The sequence below is a fragment of the Diceros bicornis genome, chromosome 6 (genome assembly GCF_020826845.1).
Source record: "Diceros bicornis minor isolate mBicDic1 chromosome 6, mDicBic1.mat.cur, whole genome shotgun sequence".
In the NCBI taxonomy this organism is placed as follows: Eukaryota; Metazoa; Chordata; class Mammalia; order Perissodactyla; family Rhinocerotidae; genus Diceros; species Diceros bicornis.
Window position 1 is genome coordinate 67685662 of NC_080745.1, and position 25316 is coordinate 67710977.

A 25316-nucleotide genomic window follows, 5' to 3' on the forward strand; every position below is an offset into this window, starting at 1 on the left:
TCTCTTCTCCGTAGCAGTGAAGCTGCGTTCTTTTTGTAAGTCTCGAGGAAATAGCTCAGCTGGCTTGGCTCATTCATTTCCTTGTCAGGAAAGGGGATGTGACCTTGACCGTCAGTGGGAGACCTGCAGCAAGCACATTGTGTGTCTGGCTGGATTCACTAATGATTGAAAAGTACTTTTGGCAACTCACCGTGCTATACGTGTGGAGTACTGCTAATTTATTGTCCTAGGTGGATAGATACTAGTTTGCAAGAATCATTTCTGATTTACCTGGGTCATGCCCAGCACAGTGCCACTCCCATGGAGGCCTTCGATAAATATCACTGAAAGAAAATTGTTGCAGAAAATAAAAAGAAAGATGAGATATACTTGCTTTGAGTCATGGAAAGTATAATTAATTTGCAGCCTAAGAAGTTAGTAGAAAGTAACTTTGGATTTATCAAGTTCCTCTGAAGATTGTTCTCCTTAAGAAGAGTCATCTCTGCCAGTCCAAATCCAAACATGGGCCTTTTGTCCTTTGCAGTGTCGTTTTTGGTAGAGGATTTAGGGCCGAAGAGAGCCACTGTGACTGCTGTTTAGGGAAGGGTGGCCAGATGAGAGCTGGCTTACGCCACTGACGAGGAAAAGTCAGATGAGGACACCACTCCCAGGGCCTTTGCTTCTTGTGCAAAGCTTGCTGTTAGAGAAACATTTTCTCCATAAACTGAGCTGCTTAGAGAGGAAAGCACAACAAACCTAAAGTGGTGAACTTTTCAGAAGCAAGAGTTGGTTTAAATATAGATGATCTGCTTTACTGGCAACTTGGAGGCTGCGGTGGGACTTGTTGTACCTTTTGTAAGACAAGTGAGGAAAGATGTTGGCACCTGTACATGTGCAGTTTGTTTATGAAATATAAACTCTCCTCTAGAAGTGAGGGCTCGAAAGGTCAGCATCCAAGGTAGCATGTCCTACCTTAGCTGGGGAAAAGGTGCCACTCCAGGCCCTCTCTGTGCAAATTGACGGAATCCCTAGAGAAGTTGGGACAGCCAGGCTTAATGCACTATTATTTATTGAGCCCCGACTCTGGCAGGGGTGGGGGCGGAAAAGTGTCTGTGAAACTGACAGGCACTGGGCTTGGTTTTCTTTCCCAAGAAGGAGAAACAATACCTCGGGAGCTATAGAGTCCACTCTTTATACAGAGAAACATAGCTCTTTTCATCTTTAGAGACTAGATTTATGTCCACCCGAACCAAGGGGAGCTGATGGGAGTGGGCGGCAGCCCCCCTTCCTCCGGTTGCGGGCTCCAGCTCTAGGTGGGTCCAGGGCTGGCCATTGTGAGTTTGCAGCACATCCTCCTCAGTATTCCACAGCAGCTGTCTGGAGTTTTTTCTGCTGTGCCTGAACTGATGTCATTTCCCCCTTGGCACACAGCTTCGGCTTTGCTTCGTCTGAGATATGTCACGAGAAGGTGGGGGTGGGTTGGAGCCAGGCGGGGGGAGTAGCGAGGAGAGCAGGAGGGAGAGTGCCTGCTTGGTCCCAGGACTCTGTTTACTTTCTCTTCTTTGCTCAGAAAGGCTGGTTAGCTGGGACCGCGAGCACGCAGGCCCACCAGGGGAAATGCTCATTCCAAGACCTTAACTTTTAAAAGCCCTTTGTTCCAAACGTTAGTGTGGACGATGCTCTTGCAGGATGCCTTTTCTTTTGGGTCTTAGACAGGTAATTGAATGGGTTGTACGGGGCTCGCGTTCGGGAAGGGAAGAAGGGAGGGAGCTTGTTTATCGGACTGCTGCTTTGGGTAGAGGGAACGTTTTAGAAAATGTCTCACAGTTACAACAGGCCAGCTCCCATAGAGAAATTTCCAGTCTTCCCTTCTTGTTTGCCAGTTGCTCCTTACTTCCAGAGCCACTGTCTTCTTAACCCCCTACATCCCTGAGGTCTCTCTGGGGCCGTGCATTCTGATTTTCCATTAGACACCACAAAACCGTTTCTGAAGCTTTGTGGAGGAAACAATTGAGGGGTGAGGCTGGGGAGGGGAGAGGCAGGGTGAGACTCTTGATCAAAACCCCTTTTATTCCTTCTCCGTTTTGATTTGGCTAGTTAGCAGAGATTTCTTCACAGTTCTCTGGTTCTAAAGAGATTCTGAGGCGGGGAGGGGGGTCTTCTTTTAAAGGGAAGGGCTCCCAAAGGCTTTCTCCTTTTAAGCATGTGGTGAGGGCTGTGTGGCTGAGGGACGTCCTGGATACCTCAGAGGGATGGGGGTGAGATTGGCCACATTTTGGCCTTCCTGACTGATTTTTTCAAAGCCCATGGACCCCTGTGGCAGAGACTTGATTGCTTTTCGAGCCACTGTATGAAGTAGGGACGCTAAATTATCATGGTAACCTAGTGTGGAATGAGAAAACAGTAGCTAGCGACCAACTGCTTGCTGTCTGCTGAGAACACAGCTGTTGCCAAATATTTGTTCCAGGGCTCCTGAGAGTTGGCCATCCCCCACCCCCTCTTTGGTGTGAGAGGCATGTCTGTATTGGAATGTGTAACTGTAACCAGCAGCGGCTGTAGGAGGGGGTGAGGACGGACACATACCCTCTGCTGCCTGTTCCTGGGTGAGGAAAAGCCACAGATGAGATCAAACCAGAAGCCTTAGAGAGTTGCTGCTAGGGACTGCTGGTTTAATCTCACTCTTAGAAAAGTGCTACATGAGCAAATCTCTCTTGGGTTGCCTGAAATCCTTTTAAAAGTAAGCTTCTCTGAAAAGCTCTGCACATTCCATTACTGCCCTTGTTGATCGTCAGTGTTTCTTTGATGGCAGAGAATAGGGACCCCATTTGAGCACCTCCTCTGTCCCCCAAGGAAGGCTGTCCTTTTAACCTATGGGCAGAGTGAACCCTGGCGAGGCTTTTGAGCAGTGCTTGAAATGGGATAGATGAAGCCTTCCGTGCTATGTCAGCTGGCAGGGGAGAGAGCTTGGAAACTGCCTGATACAGTGGAAAGAGCAGGGCTGGGGAGCCAGAAAGATCTGCATCCGTATCTGGGCTCCCACACGGTCTTGGGCAGGCTGCTTAACTGTTCTGAACCTCATCTTTGAAATGGAAATAAGAAAACCTAGTTGAAGAGTTATTGGGAGGATTTCCCAAAAGAATGTATTTAAAACATTAGCACCTTGGCTGGCTTGAGAGTAGGCATTTAGTAAAAACGTAACTATTATTTTTATCTATGCATTCCTAAAGGATGCAAAACCATAGGGGTCCAGGAAAACTAGAAGCTAGAGGACTGATTGCTTTACAGAAGTGGAGGGTGTAGTGGGCAGGACCTCTGGCACCTGTCATTTGGTGGCTACCATTGTGCATTGACTGAGAGTTGGGAGGCTGTCGTTTCCTGTACCAATATACTATTACTCTTATATATTGAGGTGTCAAGAAGGGGAGGGCCTGTGTCCAGTAACCTCCACTCGGTTAAGTGAGAGGATGCAGTGGTGAGTGGAGTGAAGTGCTGTGTTTGTTGTCATGGGGAGCATCTCAGGATCAAGCAGGTGAATCTTTAGCTCTTGTTTCTGAAAGGGTTCCTGGTAGAAGGCTGAACTAGAGGACCTCTTGAAAGCCCTTTCTGCCCTAGGATTCTGCGATTCAAACCTTGGCTATAAAAACCATGAGTATTTTTGGTTACATAATTTTGTATATTTCCAGCATTTCTGTGTCTGACAGTATAACTACGTTTTTTATTGGAGCTATGTAAAAGCCAGCCTTCCAAGATTATTTGGTGATAATTCTATTTTTTTAAAATTATGCAAAAATATATATACTATTAGTTTTCATCATACATAATATGTATGTACTTTCATATATTTTTTCCCCCTTATTCCACATAATAACCCTGTCTTACCTGGTAGTGGGATTCTGTTGCTGCAGAAGTGCACACTGATGCTTACAGAAGTTAAGCCACTTGCCCAAAGTTGCTCAGCTAGCTAGGGAAATCGTAATTGAAATTTGTTTTTTTTAAACTCAAGTCTTTTGATTCCAAAGCTCGGAGTTTTTCTCACTACCTAGACTGCATTGCCCAATGTCTGTGAGAGTGGAGTAGGATTAATGCGCTGTTCTAGTGGGGGCATATTTTCTGAAGGTTGTTTCTAGGCGGCCCAGGTACCGGATAAGACAGTGTGTGTGCACCTTTGCATTTTACTCTGTGGAAGAGTCTCATGAGTGCAGCATCTACTGAATAATGCCACTGCATGGAGATTTTGAACACTTAATGAATGCGGACCTGGCACAAAGGATGCAAAGACAAATAAAGCACACTCCTGACTTCCAAGGAGCTCACACTCTAACGCAATAGTTCTCAAAATGCATAGAAATCACCTGGGAGTGGGGCTTATTGAAAGGTAGATTCTGTAGGCCTGTAGCCAGGGCCCAGGAATATGCATTTCTATTAAGTTCCCCAGGTGGTTCTGACCCAGGTGGTTTCTGGCCACTCTTTGGGAGATTACCCCTCACCCCCACCCGCCACCCCAGGTTTAGTAGCATGGAAATAATTACATGACAGTGTGCTGAGACTCTAACAGAGGAAGGCCGAGGGAGGCGGTGGTGGGGGCTGGAATGGCAGATGGTGGGAAAGCATCTAAATCAGGCTGGGGGAGGGGAGTGGGCATGGAAAGCTTTTCTGAGAAGGTGATAGCTGATCTGAGTCTTGAAGGATGAGTAGGAGTTTATCAGACATATGAGCTGAGGAAAGAACATTCCAGACAGATCAGGTTGGGAGTGTTGTTTTTGTTTTCTCCTGTGGTTGACAAGGGAAACTGTCACCTGTGAGTCTTCGTATTAACTAGCCTGAGGCAAGACAAGGACCTTGGCTCACCAAGTTTTGGTGCTCTTTATGACACAGAGAAGGGGGAAAGCATTAGGGCCCTTCAGAGTCTGGCCTGCATTCGGTCTCTGTAAAGGCCAGATAGGCTGTAGGCTGTATTAGTTCTTCCATGCAAGGGACAGTTAAGACAGCTCTGGAAGCTCGCTGGAAGCTACAGTGTTGACTGAAGAACAGTCTTTTGTGCTTAGAGAAGCTAAAGTTCAGAAGAGAGTCACCTGCTGAACTTTCTGGGTATGGCACCATGTACCAAATATTAGATACAACACACAATTAAGCATGCTATCCTTTTATTATCTGGTGAGATCAGAAAATGAGTTTCCTGGTTACAAGAGAATCCATCATGTATACCTAACAGATGGATTACTGATTTCCAGAGGACAAGATTGCAACAGAATGTTCTTAGTCTGCTGATTTGAATGAATTCTATTTCATGTTTGATTCAGAAGGTATTGCTGGAGGATTCTTATGACCAACATTCTATATCTGAAAAGTATTTTGCACCTTCAAAGCATGTTGTGGATACAAAAGGGTATAAACTCTATCCCTGCACTCAAGGGGTTTATAGTCAGGGGAAGTAGAACAAGTGCGCAGGTAATTGGAACATTCGGCAGGTGGTGGTGAGCAACATTAGAGAGGCACAGAGTTCTGTGGGGGTTCAGAGGTGTGAAGAGATGGCTTTGTGCAAGTAGCCCCTCCCACAGTCCAGTAGTTTCAGTTGTTGCACTGTAGGTGTGTTGAAGGACCTGTTAATGGTAAGTTCTAGTCGATGGAATGTAGGCTAGCCTCCATCAAGGCAATAATTTATATCTTGCACCGCGGAATGTTGCCTTTCTCTGTGGGAGGGGCCCACTGTCCTCACCGGGCAAGTGAGGTGATCCCTGATACTGGAAATGAGTAGTCTCCAAGAAAACTGGGGTGGATCTGGGACCCTTTCAAGCAATATGCCCTTGCCCATGTTGGAATTTGTCATGGTAGAGTCACAGAGGACCACCTCCTGGCCCAAGGGGCTATTTGTATTCTTGAAAGGAGGAGCTGGTACCTACAGGCCCTTGATTGGCCTCATGCTGAATGTGACAAAGCAGCCAGAATATTGAACCCCAGTTACTTCCTGGATATAATAATAGATCTTATGGTCTCCCAAGGAGTGCGCTGAAAATGCTCTGGTGATAGCCAGCCTAAAGCTGCAGGTGGGGGCCGTGACCAGGGAGAGGGAAGAGGGAATTTGCTAACTTCTAATTTAACCCCTAATAGCTGGATATTAGCCAACATTTATGTGATACTTTTATTATTTCATCACGACAGCCACCCGAGAGGTAGGACGTCTTATCTCCATTCTACTGTGAGGAAACTGAAACTCAAGGAGTTATCTATTCAAGATCGCACGCTAATATATGGCAATGATGGCTCTGGAGGCCAGGTCTTCTCAGTCTTGTCCTGCTCTTGCATATTGCTTTCATGTGGTGCCTGCTCCAAAATCTGCTGCCAGAGCTTCTCCCTGCACGCGCTGTGCTCTGCAAAGGGCCCAGTGTTGATTCCCATTACTCTCCTTGTGTGCTTAGCCTCTCTGTACCTGGTTCAGGACGAATTAAGCAAGACTTAACTTAGAAGGGAACTGGCTGTATATAATGCAGCAAACACCAAGGTGACACTTGTTGTTTGTACTACCAGAGATTGAAGCCAAAATTCTTATCGAAACTGATTTGTAAAAATCTTGTAAGTGACAGCTCCATAGAACACCTCAGTTCCCTAGGGTCACCTAAAGGTGAAAAAGGGTGGTTCTTAGCCCTTTCAGGGGAATTTTTAAACCCCCAACCATCTCTGTTGCAAGAAGCTGCTTTTTCAGAGGAATGTAGCATGTTTTTCATCACATTCCTGTTATCAGAGCAAAGAGAAATCAGTGGACTGGAACAGTAACTTAGTGGAAAAGACTGGATCTGCTGATTTTGAAACTTTTATCCAGGATGGAGCCAAAGAAAACATTCACTTCCCCCAGTGATATCCCATGAGCTTGATCCACCCCCTCCCACCCCTTTTCCTTGCAGAGGTAAGTTTTAGTCCAGAAAAATAGAATAATTTGGGGCTACTTAAAAAACTGTGCTATAAAATTCTTTGTCCTGACCTAATTCCCTAGCAGCCAAATTCTAGTGTCTTAACTCTCCATCCCTGCACTTCTTTACTCTATTTGTTGCTAATTTGTAGCAACAGTGAGTTGAAACAGCCCTGGATGTTGACCTGCTTTAGCCATTTCTGTGCCCCTCTGTAGCCATTGCTTCTCTGGGAAGGGCTCAATTGGACTTGAACCTGGACCTTACTAGAACATCTGTTGTTGGTTGCTGGAAATGGTGATTCAATCCTGGGAGGTGAGTTGCTTGATCTATCTTGTTCTTTTAACTGAAAGAGAGAGGAGGGGCAGTGGCAGAAAGCCATATGCATGTCAGGAGAGAGGGAGGCATGCTTTGAGAATGGCTGGAGTATGACACAGTGACTTCTTCTCCTGAAAGTGGCTTAGGGTTTGCTTGGACTGTGTTGTACATAAGACATTGGTTCTCTTGGGCATTGCATCAAGGGGGCCAGAATATTTATTATTGTTTGGTTCTCTTGCTTAACACACATGCTCCCAGGAGCTTCCACTGAACTGTGACACATGGTCTCATTCTTGGTTTCAAATACTGCCCAACTGATCATGTGGTTTTCATCAAGGGTTTGGAATCCCTGGTTAACCACCAGAGAGTGGTGTGAATACCTGTGACCTCCCACTCTTCTAGGTGTGGCTCTGGAGTGTGGTGGGGAGGCCCAGGATAGGCTGGGGCAGTCTGCCAACGAAAGTAGAATGTGCAGTCACTCCTCTGTCTCTGGGTGAGGTTCTGGATTTATGGGTCAGGCTCAGATTGTGCTGGGTTACTGTAAACCCATCATGGCCAGAGAGCCGTGGGTAGGTCTCTCAGCGGTCATGTGAGATCACATCACATCACCATAGCCTTGGAGGATCCCTTCATGCTACTGCTTGTACTGCATAGCTGAGGCACAGGGAGCATGGGGGAGGACTAGCCCCTGTTGTTACCTGACCGTTCAGTCACCTGGATCAGTACTTCCTGAAGGTTTTTGCATGTCTGATCCTTTGTTAGGGTAGGTGCACTTGTGAGATTGACATCAGTCCTGCTCTCAGGGAATTTACAGAGTGATTGGGGAGCCCATGAAGCAATTAGACAACAAGACTAGATGGAACACAATTCTGCACTAAATTGTGTGGTACAGTTTGGCTGGAACAGTGGTTCTAAACTAGGGACAATTTTGCCCCACTCCCCAGAGGACATTTGGCGATGTTTGGATATTGTTGATTGTCACAACTAGAGGGATGGGATGTTGCTACTGGCATCTAGTGAGTAGAGGCCAGGGTTGCTGCTAAATATCCTACAATGCACAGGACAGTCCCCACAGCAAAGAGTTATCTGGCTCTAAATGTCAATAGTGCCGAGGTGGAGAAACTCTGGGCTAGAAACTCCTGATGCCTAATGTGGTCCACTCTGCTTAGGAAGCAGTCACCGGCCTCAGGGAAGATGGACTGAGATGTTTTAATAAAGGAGAAATAGGTATACTTGTTCTTGCTGCATTCTAAGCAATATGTATTAATCATCCGCCCAGAGATTTAGAATCTTGACATCTTGGTTGCCCCTAATCAGTAGGTACTATGTCTTGTCAAGGACAGGTATAGAGTTAATTTTTTATGGCCAGTAGATAAGGTCAAGCCCTTTGGGAACTGACATTTTATTTCTTTCTCTGAAGAATCTGGATAACCAACCCCTGAGAAGGATAGGATCTCAGTTCTGCCCAAATAACTTTATACAGTTTAAAGAACAATTAGGCTACAGTTATTTTAATAACAGGCCATACTTCAAGCTAGGTGCCTATTGCTGTGGCTTGGGTCTATTGTAATCTCTCTCTGTGTAATAAATTCCCCCTTCTCTAAATCATCTGACATCTCTTTTAATCTTTAAGTGTAAGGTCTTAGAGTTCGGAAATTTCTTTAAAATTATTTAGAGTCTTTTGGAGACATAGCCTCTGGATTCTGAGGACTTTTGTTTTTTATCTTGTGTCTGCAGGGAGACCTTTTTTTTTTTTTTTTTTTTGAGGAAGATCAGCCCTGTGCTAACATCTCCCAATCTTCCTCTTTTTGCTGAGGAAGACTGGCCCTGGGCTAACATCCGTGCCTGTCTTCCTCCACTTTATATGGGACGCCGCTACAGCATGGCCTGACAAGCAATGCGTCAGTGCGCGCCCGGGATCTGAACCAGCGAACCCCGGGCCACCGCAGCAGCAGAACACGCACACTTAACCGCTTGCGCCACCGGGTCGGCCCCAGGGAGACTATTTTTAATGTGACCCTTTGTCTGAGGTAGAAAGTTTCCTTGAACTGTGTTGAACTTTTTACTGGCAATAAATCTCTGGTACTGGTCTCTAGACAGACAGGCACACAAGACGAGTCCCATTATTATTTCTTTTGCTCCCAATAAAAGCCTACTGCAGTGGGATGGAACTGCTGAGAAAAAATGGGGTTACATTTAGAATTTTGCTTAAAGTGAGGAATGTCTCTGAGAGCCGCATGTGCTTTTCATTGTCAAATGAAACTGGTGAATCTCTTAAAGCACATTAGCAACAAGTTAATTTGTACCTTCGACATTTCAGATCCCTGAAAACTATACCTCTTTTGGGCCAAGAAGTGAGTATTTTATTTGATCAAGAGCCATTTTCAAGATACAGCAAAAACTTTGATGAGCTAGAAACCAGTCATAGAAAGAATACTGAACCAAACGTCAGAAGACCACAGTTTTGACAGTTTCGATGTTGTCATCTACAGCGTTAGGCTAAGTGCCGGTTTCTTATCCATAAGAGGAGGATGGCAGCACTTCTGACCTCTTACAGGGTGCTGGCTGGCAGGCTCAAATGCAAGGCTGGCTGTTAAAGAAGTTTGAAGAGCTTGCGAGTCCTATATAAATGTGTATTATATATTTGTTAATTATGTATGTGTGTGTTGTGTATATTTCACCATTGCTCCAAATTATGACCCTGAGGCTTTGCCACATTATAAATCTTTAAAAAAAGAAAGAATTTTATTGATTAGACTATACTTAATTAAGGCACAAATGAACCTGAATATTTCGGGAAGGTTTTCAGCAACAAGAACTGAACCATAAACTTTTTTTTTAAAACCTAACAGTTTAGTTATTACCAAGTTCCTCAAAGGCAAAGTCCATATCTTATCTGTCTTTTTTGTGCCTGTCAGCATCTAGCATGAAAGTTTAGGATAACCCCTAAGCATTACATTGTTTCCACTAAAATTTGGGCTTTAGATTCAGAAAACTTGTTCTAGCTGTGAACCTCAAGTTTCCTATAAAAAGGGGAACACATGTCATAGGTAAAAAGGCCCAGCACATGCTTGATAAACACAGTCATAGGGCAGAACTTGGTTCTGTCACATCTCTTGAGTCAACGTTGTGGCAGGAGGTTTTCCTGATTCTCCAGTGGTATTCCCCTCATGCGGCAAAGCAGGGCCCTCCTCTCTGTCCAGGTACCTATGTTATGTGTCATATGTACGGTATTGCTTAAGCTTCAGTCAGTATAGAGAATTCAAATGTCTGCTATTTATATCTGAGCTCTGCAGCATGCCTTAACCTCAAGGTGAGGGGATGAACGATCTATTACTGAACTTGAGAGCAGGAGGAGCTAATCTGATGCCCACAAGGGCCAGGCAGTGACATGCTTGAGTCAAACAGATAGAGTTATTGGACAGTAGGGATTGCAGAGGAGGCTGTGGTGTAGCCAGAGCCCATGTACATCTGTGACCAGCCTAATATGACCCTGGGGAATGTGGGCTCTCAGTTTTCAAGAGAAGGTGGAAAGCTGAATTTCTGTATGAGTCCTTCTCATTTTAAAATGTTGACGGTTAATTCCATTTTTTAAAAAGTTGAAAAACAAAGGTACCGCTTCGGCACAAAACTCATTTGTGGGCCCATTGTGGCCTGAGGGCCACCAGTTTGCAATCCCTGCTTTCAAGCAGGAGAGGCTGTAATACAACGTGGGAAGGAAAGGACCTGCTCTCATGGGACCAACTGCGGACACACGATAGTTGGCTGAATTGCCCTCCTTCCCAGCCTGAGTGCCACCTTCTCTGTCCTGTGCTACCTGCTGTTTTGTCACTCAGCTCTCTGTACCAGCCCTTGCTGAAGATACTATACGTCTCAGTGCTTATTCTGTGGCAGAAGAGGTCAGGGTTGAGAGATTGCTGGGGATACCTCGAGGCATGACTGCTTTTCTTTCTAAGTGTCCAGGGGTGAAAGAGTGGCACGTTAACCCCACGTCTTGAGCCACTGCAACCAGCCAGACCCCACAGGCCTGCATGCACCAGGACATCGACAAGTAGCCTTTAATAAAACCATGGGATATGTTGCAACTTCCGATCTTTGCTCTGGGATTTTCCTACCGGGGTCAAGTGGCTTTTTCTGAGTTTGTTATTTAGATTCCTAATAAGGACACAGGAAATGGATTTTAATTTCTTTGCTGGCTGCTCTGTTTGGGGGCTATTTAATGAGGATCCAGTTGTAATGCAGCTTTGGCAGTAGCAGTACTGGTGTGAATAGAAGTGTACCTAAGTAATGTTACTTTAAAAAAATTTATGTTTATGATTTATTGTATGTATTTTTTTTATGGAGTGAGGCAGAGAGAGTATAAATAATTTTATGTGCCTTGATTCTAAGTGGCTACTCTTGGGGGTAACTGTTGGGATGTGTTTGGGATTCTAGAAAAAGAATATTAAACTATTCCATTTTTAGAGGGCAAGAACTGTGTATATTTATATTATACATTTATTATAAATCTATCGCAGTGGTTCTCAACCTTGAATATTCGTGAGCATAATCAGGGGAGTGTGTTTTAAAAGGCAAAGCTTCAGTCTCTGCCCCCAGAGGTTCTTAATCTACATTCTTAACAAATACCCCAGGTGATCTTGGGCCCATGGGCCCACGGACCACACTTTGGGAAACACATTTCTATTTTGTTGCATTTGTTGTCTAAGTGGGTTCATTTACTACTTTGGGGCAAATTCACTTATTTGTGAGACGCCCTGATTCTGATTCGCTGTGTTGCCCTTCCTCAGATTCTTGGAAAGTGTCAGCCTTTGGGAGTTCTCAGACAGAATTGTGCAGGAGACCCTCACAGGTCGAAGTAAATGAGCCCTTGTCTCTGCTATGGCAGGGGTCCCTGGGACCCCCCTTCAGCAGTACACACTACAGCCAAATATTGAAGCAGCAGCTGCCCCCGTTGGTTCTAGGCTTTTCTCATGTGTCACGAGCTCCAGTCTTTGGCTTTACCCTGTAAGGTACTTTACAGCTAGAGGACGGGACCCTGGGTGCTCCTGAGCCCAGGGAGCTGGAGTCTAGAGCCCTTAGGGGTAAAATACGCTATCAAGTCTGAGAGATGAGGCTGAATCTTGGCAGATTTATTGGCTTGGTTAGGGGAACCTGCCCAGGCTATTTGTCCTTTTGGAAAATTACTGACTCAACCAAACAGCATAAAAATTCATTCCTAATATCCTAGTGCATACAAAGCAGAGTCTTGGTTAACTTCTTAGCAGTGGCTTGCCCTTTATCAGAAAGGATGAAAATGAGCTCCTTTAGCTAGTAAAGCTTAAAGGAGTGATTGTCATGTATAGTATATATGGTGAAGGATGCAAAAGTAGTGTGTGACAGTCCCTACCATCAAAGAAAGGGAGATTAAACTAACACATAGGAAACAATAGGCCAGGACTCCTGCCGAATCCTTTCTCTGCTTGAGCTTGCTTTCCTCCATCCCCAACTCTTCTGTAACCTCCTTCTACCCAATTCAAGATGCGTGCCTGTGAACAATTCTACTTATTTCCCTCAGCTCTTCAAACAGCCTTAAAACCATTAGTATTAGGGAAAAGTGATCTTAACTTTCTTATTGTAAAAATATAGGTAAATCCACAATACTTGAAAGAGTATTTTTTATGACCACCTACAAATCTTTTTCTAAGGATCTGGACCTGAAAGTGCTGCATTTTCAGAATGTGAAGATTCTATCTGGGATAGAACAAAAATAGCTGATTCTAAGTTGAAGTTGCTTGCTGTCTTTTCTCATTTAGCCATTTCAAATCTGTCTTGTTTATGAAGGCTTCGTTATCCTTTGGTTACAGAGTGTTACCAAAATCAGAGAGAACTTCACTCCAGTAGACGTGCAATGCTAGAATGTGGTCTATTTTCTGGAAAGCCATTCCTGGTTCAAGAATAGAAGGAAAGTTGATTTTGTTACTCACTCTGCTGCAGCAGCTACAACCTGGGGTGGGTGGGGTGGGAGAAAGGGGGATGTCGAAGTTGAAAAGTAAATATGAGAGTTGCAAAAATATTGTTATATTATTCAAATCTCCATCAGCTAGGGAGAAATTAGCTATTATAGCCAACAATGAATTTATAAGCTGTGGTACTTTGGATATTATTTTAACTGTTGCATAAGGCATATAAGATCTGGCCTCTTTCTGAATTCTCAGCTCTTCCTTTCACACTGCGCTTCCTGAGATTCACTGTACTCAGCCACACTAGCCTTCTTTCTTTTCCTTGAGCACACCAACCTCATTTCTGTATTGATGTCTTTGCAGGCACTTAACATTCCCTCTGCCTGGAATACTGTTCCTGTAGGTCTGCCTAAGCTGGTTCTTTCTCGTCATTCAGGGTTCAACTCAGATGTCACCTTCTCAGGGAGACCTTTCCTGACTGCCCCGTCTAAAGCCTTTTGTCCTGTTATCCTGTTTTATTATCCTTATGGAGCTTATTACTATTTTAAATTCTAATTTCACTTGTTAATTTTCTAAATGTATTTAAGATCTTTTGTATCTAGATCTTTCTAGGCTTCTTGTTTATGAAGCCTTCGTAAACAAGACAGATTTGAAATGGCTAAATGAGAAAAGACAGCAAGCAACTTTAACTTAGAATCAACAAGTGAAATGTATTTAAGATCTTAGATACATTTTGATACATTTAAGATCTAGAATGTATTTAAGATCTTTTCATCTTTGTTGTTGTCTAGTTTCAAACAATGTGTCCAGGTATGAGTTTATTATTGTCTGAAAATTCCATATCTTTAATCAGTTCTGGAAATTTTTCAGTTATCTCTTTATTTATTTATTTAGTTTTTTCCCCCCAAAGCCCCAGTAGATAGTTGTATGTCATAGCTGCACATCCCTCTAGTTGCTGTATGTGGGACGTGGCCTCAGCATGGCCGGAGAAGCGGTGCGTCGGTGCACGCCCGGGATCTGAACCCAGGCCGCCAGCAGCGGAGAGCGCGCACTTAACCACTAAGCCACTGGGCCAGCCCCCAGTTATCTCTTTAAACATAGCCTCTCCTCCATTCTCTTCCTTCTGTCTCGAGCTTCTTATTTCTCATTTCCATTTCCTTGTTTTCTCTTAGTTAGTGTAAGTGGTTTGCTGGGTAAATTTTCTCAGATGTGTGTTCCAGTTCACTAATTCTCTCTTTAACTTGGTCTAATCTCTATGTAACACATCTGTTGAGTTTTTAATTTCAATAACTATTTTTCTACAAGTTTTATTTTATTTTTTCCCCAAATCTGCTTGGCCACTGTCTCTTTTTCAGTATGTTCTTTTCACATATTTTTCATTCATCCTTTTTGGCTTTAATTATTTGAAATATGCTTATGTATTTTAGTTTATCTGATCATTCTATTATTTTAATTTTGGGGGGGTGTCTTATCCTGCTATTTGTTGAATTTCCCAAGTCTTGTTTGTGATGGATTATTTCTGCATAAATTTTTGTATTATATATTGTGAGCTCATCTTCAACAGAGCTTTATTTGTGGGAATCCTTCATACCCTGATTGAGGGTAGGTCTCTTCAGAGTTTACATTTCTTCTGCCAGATGTCACAAGATTATTCCCAGCCTGGGACCACTCTTTGTGTTAAATTTTTGGTTTGAGGATTCCTAGACCATGTAATAGTACAATTCAAACTCAAATTAGCTTGTGGAAAGGCCGGTGATTACAGATTATTAGAGGAGCTACTTTTTTGCTCTCAATTCAGAGCTTTCTTATTGTTACTGTATGCCAACGAGCTAAATTTTTCCTAGTCTGCTCTCTCTCTTTGAGGGTCCTCACTTTATACTGGGGCTCAGTTCCAATTCCCTGTTTCAGGTGGGCCCAAGAGAACAGCCCCTTTTTCCAGGGCAACTGGAAAGGCCTGACCTCACTTACTGCTGTAGTTTCTAGTTCCCCTCAACATTTTTGGCCCATGAGGATCTTCCTTGCTTTCTTGTGAGCTCAGCTATATAATTAAAAGGATATTGTTATATAGCCAGTATTTCCAGGGGTTTTAACATAGAAGAATTTTTTTTATTGATGTCTTAATAGTTTATAACATTGTGAAATTTTTGTTGTACATTTTTGTTTGTCAGTCAGCATATACATGTCTCCCTTGACCCTTCATGCCTACCCCCCACCCCCTTTGCCCCTGGTAACCACAATACAGTTTTCTCTGTCCATGTGTTGGTTTATATTCCACATGTGAGTGAGATCATACAGTGTTTGTCTTTCTCTTTCTGGCTTATTTCACTTAACATAATACCCTCCAGGTCCGTCAATCTTGTTGCAAATGGGACAATTTTGTCTTTTTTTATGGCTAAGTAGTGTTCCATTGTATATATACCACATCTTCTTGATCCACTCATCAGTTGGGGGACACTTGTGTTGCTTCCACTTCTTGGCTATAGTGAATAATGCTGCAATGAACATAGGGGTGCATAAGCCTCTTTGGATTGTTGATTTCAGGTTCGTTGGCTAGATTCCCAGTAGTGGGATAGCTGGATCATAGGGTATTTCTATTTTTAATTTTTTGAGGAATCTCCATACCATTTTCCATAGAGGCTGCACCAGTTTGCATTCCCACCAGCCGTGTATGAGGGTTCCCGTTTCTTCACATCCTCTCCAACATTTGTTGTTTTTTGTCTTGGTGATTATAGCCATTCTGATGGGCGTGAGGTGATATGTTAGTGTTGCTTTGATTTGCATTTCCCTGATGATTAGTGATGTTGGACATCTTTTCATATGCCTATTGGCCATCTGTATATCTTCTTTGGAGAAGTGTCTGTTCATTTCCTCTGCCCATTTTTTGATCATGTTGTTTGTTTTTTTGTTGTTCAGTTGTGTGAGTTCTTTATATATTATGGAGATTAACCCCTTGTCAGATATATGTTTTGCAAATATCTTCTCCCAGCTCGTGGGTTGTCTGTTCATTTTGATCCTGCTTTCATTTGCCTAGTAGAAACTCTTTAATCTGAAGTCCCACTTGCTTATTTTTTCTTGAGTTTCCCTAGTCTGCGTTGGCGTGGCATCCGAAAAGATTCCTTTATGACCAATCTCAAATAATGTGTTGCCTATATTTTCTTCTATGAGTTTTATAGTTTCAGGTCTCACCTTCAGGTCTTTGATCCATTATGAGTTAATTTTTGTGAATGGCAATAGCAGATGGTCCACTTTCATTCTTTCACATGTGGCTGTCCAGTTTTCCCAACACCATTTATTGAACAGACTTTCCTTTCTCCATTGTATGTTCTTAGCTCCTTTGCTGAAAATTAGCTGTCTGTATATGTGTGGTTTTATTTCTGGGCTTTCAATTCTGTTCCATTGATCTGTGTGTCTGTTTTTGTACCAGTACCATGCTGTTTTGACTACTATTGCTTTGTAGTATGTTTTGAATTTTTCAGGGACTGTGACGCCTCCAGCTTTGTTCTTTTTTCTTAGGGTTGCTTTAGCTATTCGGGGTCTTTTGTTGCCCCATATGAATTTTAGTATTCTTTTGTCTATTTCCGTGAAGAATGTCATTGGGATTCTGATTGGGATTGTGTCGAATCTGTAGATAGCTTTAGGTAACATAGAAGAATTTTTAAAGTTAGTTACGTGGGTATATTGCCAGAAGCAGGCTCTCTTCCCCTAGAATCTCTTGCTCATTGCTGTAGCTGTAGCATCCAGCACAGTGCCTGGCACATGCGGAGGGGTATCAATACATATTTCTTATTTGATTTGTGGAATTGGACGTTTCCATTAAAAACTCTTGCGTTTCCCTGTGGGGAAAGCCAGAGGTGATGTGCCAGATTCATTCGTATCCGGCAGCCAAGATAGTTAGCGTCCCGAGCTTTAGCATCCTGTGAAGGGATTTCAATTTTCCTATTTTTTACTCTTAAACTTTAAAACTTGAGTGCTGTCCTAAGGACATGAAGATGCTGTTGCCAGTTGCTAGCAGGGTTTTCCAGCCCCATAAATTGGCAAATTAAAACCATCCCTGGGGAACCATTACTGCCCAGTGTTTCTTTTTATGCTGGCACTTAGAAACTTCTTATGCTGATTAAATTGACCTTTACAGTGGCTCAGCTAAGAATAGCAACTATAAGACATGGAAACTGTTAAGGAAAATGCTGTTAGTCCCGCAGTTTACGCTGCCACCAAAGAGATGAAATGATTTTTTGCATATGTGCAAAAGGCACACTGTTCATCCTTTTCCATTGTAAAAATGTTCTTTCCCGTTCAGTGTTGGTCTTGCTTGCTTCTTCTTTGTGCCTGTGCTTTTTGTTTGGTGACCATGTGTGCCCTGTATGTTGGAGCCAGTCACCGTGGTACCAGGGCGGAAGGCACATACCTATGACAAACAAGGATCCTATTAGTCATCACTACAGTCATTCCTGAGGTGAAAGGCCTTGGCATAAGAGCACATGTTTATTCACACAAAGTTCCTTTATGACAGGTTCTACTCTTCTAGCATTTTTTGGCTGTGGAGTTTTGTGCAAATGAAAACATTGCCAGAAGGGAGATATCTTTAAAATGCAAATCTGATCTTGTCACCTCCCTGCACAGTCTGGTCCCTGCTTACCTAACTTCCCTACCTACTTCAGCCATCTCCTTCTAGCTAATGGGCTTTGCTTGTACCATCTCCTTTGCCTGGAGTGTTCTTCCCATCTTTCTTCCCTAGTTACTAAATTTCTAACCATCCTGCCGATCTCAGTTCAAGCTTACCTTCCTCACAGAAGCCGGCTGGACCTTCTTGACTAACTCCAGTTCTTTTCTACTGTAGGCTGGCACCGAATCATGTGTTTTGCCTGACTAGTTGCAATTTTATCTGTGTGATTACATTACCGTCTTTCATTAGACTGCAGGCTCCACGAGGACAGAGATCATGACTGTTGGGCCATCTGTCTATTGTGTCCCCACCGCTAGTTCAGGGCTGGTACTTGATAGATGCTCAGGAGAGGAATGAAGGCCCCACGTTCCACATGGGGATGAAACGCCACTCTGCTTGTCAGAAAATCAGTGTGTGAGAATGTGACCTTTTGAGCAAAGAAGGGAGGAGACCTAAGTTGTGTTGCCCCTCCTCGCTGCCGAGTGGAAGACAAAGGACCCTGTTCCCAAAGTCAGAGAGCTCTGGGAGGGTAGGGTCCTTATCTTTTCCATCAAAGATGAAATGTTGATTTTGTTTCCTTTGGGGCTTTTAGTGGATTTATTTAAGCAACTGCAGTGTAAAAAGCAATGGAAGAAGTATAACTTCAACCAAGGAGGCTGTAGCTTAATAGTTAAAAGCTCAGGTCGAGTCAGACAAGCGAGATTGGACTGCTTCCTAGCTGTGTGACCTTAGGCAAGTGACTTAGCCTCAATTCCCTGATACTGCCCACTTCGCAGGGGTGCTTTAAAGCTTAGATGAAGGACTACGTGTCAGGCCCCTAGAGCAGTGCCTGACTCACAGCAGGTGCTCGGTACACATGAGCCATGTTCTTCACCCAGCTTGTCCTGCCTTGGTGGAGGTTGCATAGCCATTGTTTCATTAACAAACCTTTATGTGCTGAGCACTGTGTTCATACTGGAGGTGGGGAGGGGGACAAGGAGACAGAGCTCCTGCTGCGAGGAGAGCACAATTCTTTCCCTGGTTCACTCTCTGGAGAATGGGGGGTGGGAGGGATATTTCCTGCCCACTCTTCAAGACTGGGCCTGAACAACGTAATATGTGTAAGTGCTTGAAGATGCTTGGAGGAAAAGCAGAGAATAATCATAAAAGGTGCTGAGAGGGCCGGCCCTGTGGCTTAGCTGTTAAGTGCGCGCGCTCCGCTACTGGCGGCCCGGGTTCGGATCCCAGGCGCGCACCAATGCACTGCTTCTCCGGCCATGCTGAGGCTGCGTCCCACATACAGCAACTAGAAGGATGTGCAACTATGACATACAACTATCTACTGGGGCTTTGGGGAAAAAAAAAGGAGGAGGATTGGCAATAGATGTTAGCTCAGAGCCGGTCTTCCTCAGCAAAAAGAGGAGGATTAGCACAGATGTTAGCTCAGGGCTGATCTTCCTCACAAAAAAAAAAAAAAGGTGCTGAGAATTTTTCATGTTTGAACTTTTCATTGCATTCTCTTCAGTTCCTATTCCTCTTGGATCTGGAGCAGCCCACATGGCCTGTGAACTTCATTGTACTGAAATAGTTCTCAGTGAATGCTAAGTGCTCTTTGAATGGTCTTTCATGCCCAGCAATAATGATTCACAGAATAACGTTGATATTAAGAGCTCAGAGAAGTTAAGTAAATTATCCAAGGTCACACAGTTAATAAAGGCTTATAAGTAAGAGCTGGGCTTTGAACCCAGATCTGACTGACTCTTAACCACTTGGATCTTGAGCCGCCTGGAGGTCTTTGAGAGTTCTCCAGTTAATCCATGATTAGGCTCCTCATACAGGGAAGGGTGGGAGAGCACCAAGCAGCATTTGCACACCGCTGTTCTTTATTGTTGCTTTGAATGAGAAGAGACATAGATTTCAGGAGCTCTTGCCTTGGCTCCAGGCTGCTATGTCAGAAAGGATGGGAGGTGGGTAGGATAATAAAGCCTTAGGGTTGAAGGATACATCTTAACTAGCCCTAAGCCCATTGAGTAACGCGCCCAAAGTTCCTTTCCTCTGTAGTGGCAGAGCTGGGACCAAGCCCAAGGCTTCTGGATTTTCCTCTCATACTAGCAGGTCTCTCTGTCTGAAGAAGTTCACCTCGACACTTACACCTCCCTACCCTCCTTCATTTCTTCCTTGCTAAAAGTCCATGAATTCTTGTCTTCCTTAACTGCCCACCTGCTTTCCTTCCTCCTGCAGCAGAAAATGACAGTTCCCATAACCAAGATCATCCCAGGCAGCCTGAGGACTCTATCTGGGGGCAGGGGGTGGAGAACAGGGGACGAGATATACCGGGTAAAAAGTGTTTGAGGAACACTGGATTAAATGATACTACTATAGTTCTGCTCTCCCTGGGAAAGTGGAGACAGAGTGGGAAAAAGAGTGGGGTCCTCAGGCTTCCTGCCTCGGGGGCTGGAAGAGAAAAGCTGACACCAGCATGTCATGAGGATGCCCCTTGTTTAGATTTCAAACACGTTCTGTTCCACGCCTCACTTAGGAGCAGTGGGCCGCCCTGCGTTCAGAGCTTGGACCTCATCTGGTGAATTTTCCCAAGGCAGAAGTGTCGCTGGATTCTTTCATGTGTCGGTCTGTAGGCAGCACGCCTCTTTTAGAAACTATGTGACACTTTGATCTGTGCTCTTGTGAGCCAGTAGCAGCAGAATGGCATTTCAGGGCCTGGTAGACTTGGGAGAAACTTTTTGATGTCTTTATTAAAGCAGTGTTTTACTCTTAACTCAGAGAGCATGTATTCTAGCAAAAGCATCGAAGACAGATCTGCTTTCTCCACGTGCACCAGGCCTAGAGGAGACATCTGACTGGACAGCCACCCACTAGGTGTTCCATTTTGATTATGGTGGACACAGGAAGGCAGAGATAGAAAGAACTCTGTTTACAATATTGTAAAGCTCTCATTGTCAAGAGTTTACAAATGCCTTTCCCACGCTTCCTTTTTCCTAAACCACTTTACCCCAGGGGGTCAGACTCTTCAAGACCAGGAAACACCTGAGGATGTGTGGTGGAGACCTGCGCTGAGCCCGGGATCTGGTTATCAGCCGTGCCCTTTCTCTTGTCCTCTCCCTGTGGCTTCTGGTGCCTGAACTGTAGCTGCCCGGTCTCTAGCCCTGTAGACAGTCGCTGGAGTGCTTTGTTTATACCCTTGGCCAAGCAGACTGTGTAGTAAAGCAAGGCCTGAAGAGGAGAAACTGACCATGTGACTTCAGTTTCCACTGGCAGGCATCTGCCCGAATGTGTGCTGTGGGCAGGGTCAGCCTGAGTAGCAGCAAATACAATACTGTGGTTTTAGTTTCTTTGCTGAGCAGGGGTTTTTTCTTTCTTAACTCTGAGCTATTTGAGGATAGAGACAATGTCTTGTTCATCTTTATATCCCTTGTACCCAACACGGTGCTTGGCACAAAGACAGTGTCCAGTAAATGCACGTGTTACTTCTATAGAATAAAGAAATGTTGAAAGCCAGGTAGAGGAGATGACTTACAAGTCTCATCGTATGCACTGCGGTCCAGAGTACATTGGGGCTGAAGTTCAGGTTGGTTGGTGGGGTATTTCATATCTTAAATGTGAAATAGGAAAAATCTTTTTCACCTCCGTCCCCATCCACCAGTGCTGTGAATAGAATTTGGCAAACTCTGCTAGATGGTTACTCAGCAGTACCCTTTCTGTAGCTGTCCCTGACAAGGGACAGTATGAATCCCAGATCTAGTCAAGATTATTAGGAGATCATTTGATAAGCAAAAAATGATCTAGCAAATTGAAATTGGACTAGGTCATCTGAGCAGGTCCCCCTTTTTCTTAAGAGTGAAAATTTTAGTAGCAAGTTTTTTTAGCCCTTGTTTGAATCACACTGTAATTAACCTTGGAGATAATGTGTTTTGAAGGGAGAATGGAAATGACTGACTAGTTGCTAATCCTAGGATACTGCATTAATTATTCCAGGAACTTGCACAGAAAAGCCGGTTTTATTTAAAACATACTGCTAATTACAGGAGAATCATCACCTTCTTACTTGCTGAGTGTAACACCGGAACATGAAGTATTTCTGCTTGGACGTAAAGAAAGCAAGGCAGCCTTTTCCTGTCTGAGGAGAACTCCCCTGTTTACCAGTCGGTTTTGTGTGCCGAATCCTCTTCCCCCATTTAATAAACTTTTTTTTTCTTTAAATCTGTTATCATTGTGTGGTTCTTTTTGATTCTTTTCCTTAATGGAATAAACATTGGTACAAACCGTTTTTGGTGGAGGGTGGGCAGATGGCCAGGAGGAGGGGGATGAGAAGAAAAGTGGTGTTTAAAAGCTATAATTTAATATGCTAAAATGCTTTTTGATTTTTTTTAGGATAAGGAGACCTGTGTGGGTACCAACAATCAAAGCTACATCTGTGATACAGGACACTGCTGTGGACAGTCTCAGTGCTGCAACTACTACTATGAACTCTGGTGTAAGTCCCTGCCTAGGGGTTTCTTAGTACCTGAGGTCCTGGTTACTGCCTCTGCTCGTTGGGAAACCTTGGGCTGGTCAGCCCTCTTCTCATTCTCTCGGGGGCAGTGTTGGCAAGTAGAATCTGGTTCCAGGTTCCAGAGGTGATTCCTTTTTAGAGGTGGAGAGCTCTGGTGCTCTTTGGACACCATGGGCTGAAGACTGGAGAATATGGTCTGAGCTTTAAGAGGCCGTGGTTACCAGGTCTGCTGCAGAAAGTCCTGACTGAGCTCCTCTTTGATGCTCTCTCCAGTGTGTGCTGTGCAGTGACAACAACTTGGATCCCTCCTTGGGCTAGCCCAGATGCCCAGGCATGCCATCTTGGCAAAGAGAGGTTGCAGCAGACAAGCTGCTGTGAATGCTGGGCTGGGCTCTGTGGATGGCTGTAATGCCATTTTTCTTGTAAGAACCACAAGGGCTTCCAGAATTTCCATAGAGCATCAAGGACCTGCCTCTGTTTCTGAGGGGCTGTCTCAAAGGGATAAACTTTCCCTAGGTCCCTGCCTATGGAGCCCTCCTGGAGAGACAGAGTCTGGAGGTTTGGGGCCCTTTATTTCTTCTCCAGTTCTCAAACTGAAGTGTCTGGAAGCTTTTCCAGTGTACCTAACCTGTTACTGTTAGCTAAATGCCCTGTGGAGACAGTCCTTGTCTTGCCACTGATTTGGTTGAGGCTGGGACCACTTGTACCTTCCAGAGTTGCACAGGGGTGGTGACATTGCCCTGGTCTTCAGGGAGTGACCCAGGCTTGAAGAGTTTACTAACACACTTTGTACTGTGATCTTCGTGGAGCTCAGATGAGACTAGGATGCTGGACAAAGAAAGGGATGATGGGAGAGTCCTTAGGGCAGAGAGTCCCCAGGTGACCAGTATTGCAGTGGTTCTCACAGCTGTCTGTTGAGAGAGGAAATGATAGACTGTTTCCTTAGATAATTCTAAGTCCCCATCACTCCCTCCATTTGGAAACAAACTTTGGGCTTTTTCATCAAACCACGCCCTTACTGCCGCTATCTCCCCTGACCTTTTTCCTCTTCTCCTTTCTGATCTGCTCATTCCCCCCACAGCCTTTTCTGATATGGTCAGAAAGCAGCTAGAAAGGCTATTGTTTGCTATGGAAAGGAAATTAGACTCTTGGCTGGGAAATCTCTCTCTCTAAATGCAAACGTATCTTGTAGCCAGTGGGAGTGGTTCCTACAAACAGGACCTCTCCTCCCCCTCATCCTTCCCTTTCGAGGACTGAGGACCGACTCATCTGCCTTTCTGAGAAATCTCAGGGGCTGTCAAGTGCAGACTCCTCCCCCAAGGAGAAGACAGGGCTCAGGATATCCCCACCAGGGCTCCATGTATATAAGCAGCAGCAAAGGCAGGCCCAGAATTGTTGCTGCTATTTTAGAAGGGGTGGGGCTGAGGGACTTACTGGAGGACCCAGAGTGCCAAGCAGGTGGACAGACTGTGTCTAAATGTTTTAAAATGCAGATAACCACAGGGTTCAAATTCTCCTTCCCACCCCTTGTTAAAACAAAAGTCAAAGCTGGGCTGCCAAAAAGCCACAGAGCTACAGTTTGTTTTTCTGGGCCCCAGCCCAGGCGGCGTCGGTTGCGGAAAGGAATGGAATTGCGATGGCCCCATCTTAGATTGACAGAGCCTCCTGGGTCACTGGCAGAGCAGACTCAGTAGCCACCAGAATTGGGTCACCAAAGCCGGGGCAGGGGGGTGGGGACAGGAAGACTCAGATGGCAGGATGGCAGTCTGGGAACCAGGCACTTCATCCCAAGGGCTTAAAGAAAGCCAGAGGAAGAGCTGCACGAGTGGCTAATTATCTCTCCAGTTATGGTCAGTTGGGGAAGGAGGAGGCCAGACAGAGACCATTGTCTGGACGGGGAGAAAAGACTCGCCGTTATACCAGTTGGCCCATGCTTTCCAAGTTCTGGAGGGATGGAGACTAAAAGCAGAACTTTCCTCTCATCTGTGCCCAGAAATGGCTTCTTGGTTGGGAGATGCCCAACGAGTGTCCTGCCCCCGCAGAATTCTTTGGTTTTCCTACTTATTAGGGTCCTGGCCTCTGCCTGATGTGTAGAGGAGGGAGGTTGAGTGTTGGAATGAGCCTCTTCATTTCTCATCAAAACTGCTCTCTTTGTTGCTTTGAACCCTTTTCCTCCTAATTGCCTCTAAACTTTGCCTGAAATGTGAAAGTAATGGGCTTGGGATTATTCTTTTTGTCTCTTTCTTTTGGAAGGAAAAAATCTCAGTCAGGAAATCCTTGGCGAGTTTTCATCAGACAGCGTACCTCTTTAACCATAGTTGCCTACAAGGAAGGTCTCAGGAGGGAGAAATGCCATTTCCACCAGCCTTTTTACCTCTGCTAAGCTGAATTTTCCTGTGTGCTGAGGACTGTCTCACACACACACACACACACACACACACACACACAGCCCACTTTACACAGACACTCAAGCACACACAGACCTTGAGCTTCGGCCAGCACCCTTGCCCCCATGTCTTTTCAGTCTGTTGTAACCTGAGCCAGTCATCATTCCTGGGCCTGCATCAGATGGGAAGCGAAGGCCCTGTTTTACCAGTGCAGTGGTTGAGGCTATAAGGAAGAGTCATCATTATTATCATCCCCTGCATTTTTATGGCACTTGTATTTTATGGCACTCATCATTCAATCATTTATTCACTCAGCAAACTCTTATTCCAGTGGTTCTTGAACTTTGGCAAGCATCCGAATTTCCTGGAGGGCTCATTAAAACACAGATTTCTGGGCCCTACTCCCAGTTTTTGGTTCAATAGGTCTGAGATGGACCGAGAATTTGTAATTCTAACAAGTTCCTACTGGTTGCTGTAGCCTCTTTTGTGTTAGAAACTGTGGGAGACATAATCCTTGCCATCAAGAAGGGAATTTCCGGGGCCAGCCCCATGGCCTAATGGTTAAGTTCAGCATGCTCTGCTTTGGAGGCCTGGGTTCGGTTCCTGAGGGCAGACTTATACCACTTGTCAGCAGCCATG

At 44.6% G+C, this 25316-nt stretch overlaps 1 protein-coding gene across 2 annotated transcripts in view; it reads left to right on the top strand.

Annotated features, from left to right (window-relative positions):
* Positions 1–25316, top strand: part of WBP1L (WW domain binding protein 1 like) — a 58789-nt gene that overhangs the window by 21550 nt on the left and 11923 nt on the right. The window contains exons 1-2 of one of the 2 annotated variants that reach the window (XM_058543897.1): positions 5982–6880; positions 22170–22272. In XM_058543897.1, the coding sequence (XP_058399880.1) occupies positions 6839–6880; positions 22170–22272 (145 nt within the window). In that variant the 5' untranslated portion in view covers positions 5982–6838. Of the gene's footprint in view, positions 1–5981; positions 6881–22169; positions 22273–25316 lie in introns of those variants that run through there. The other variant, XM_058543896.1, reaches the window with a different exon arrangement.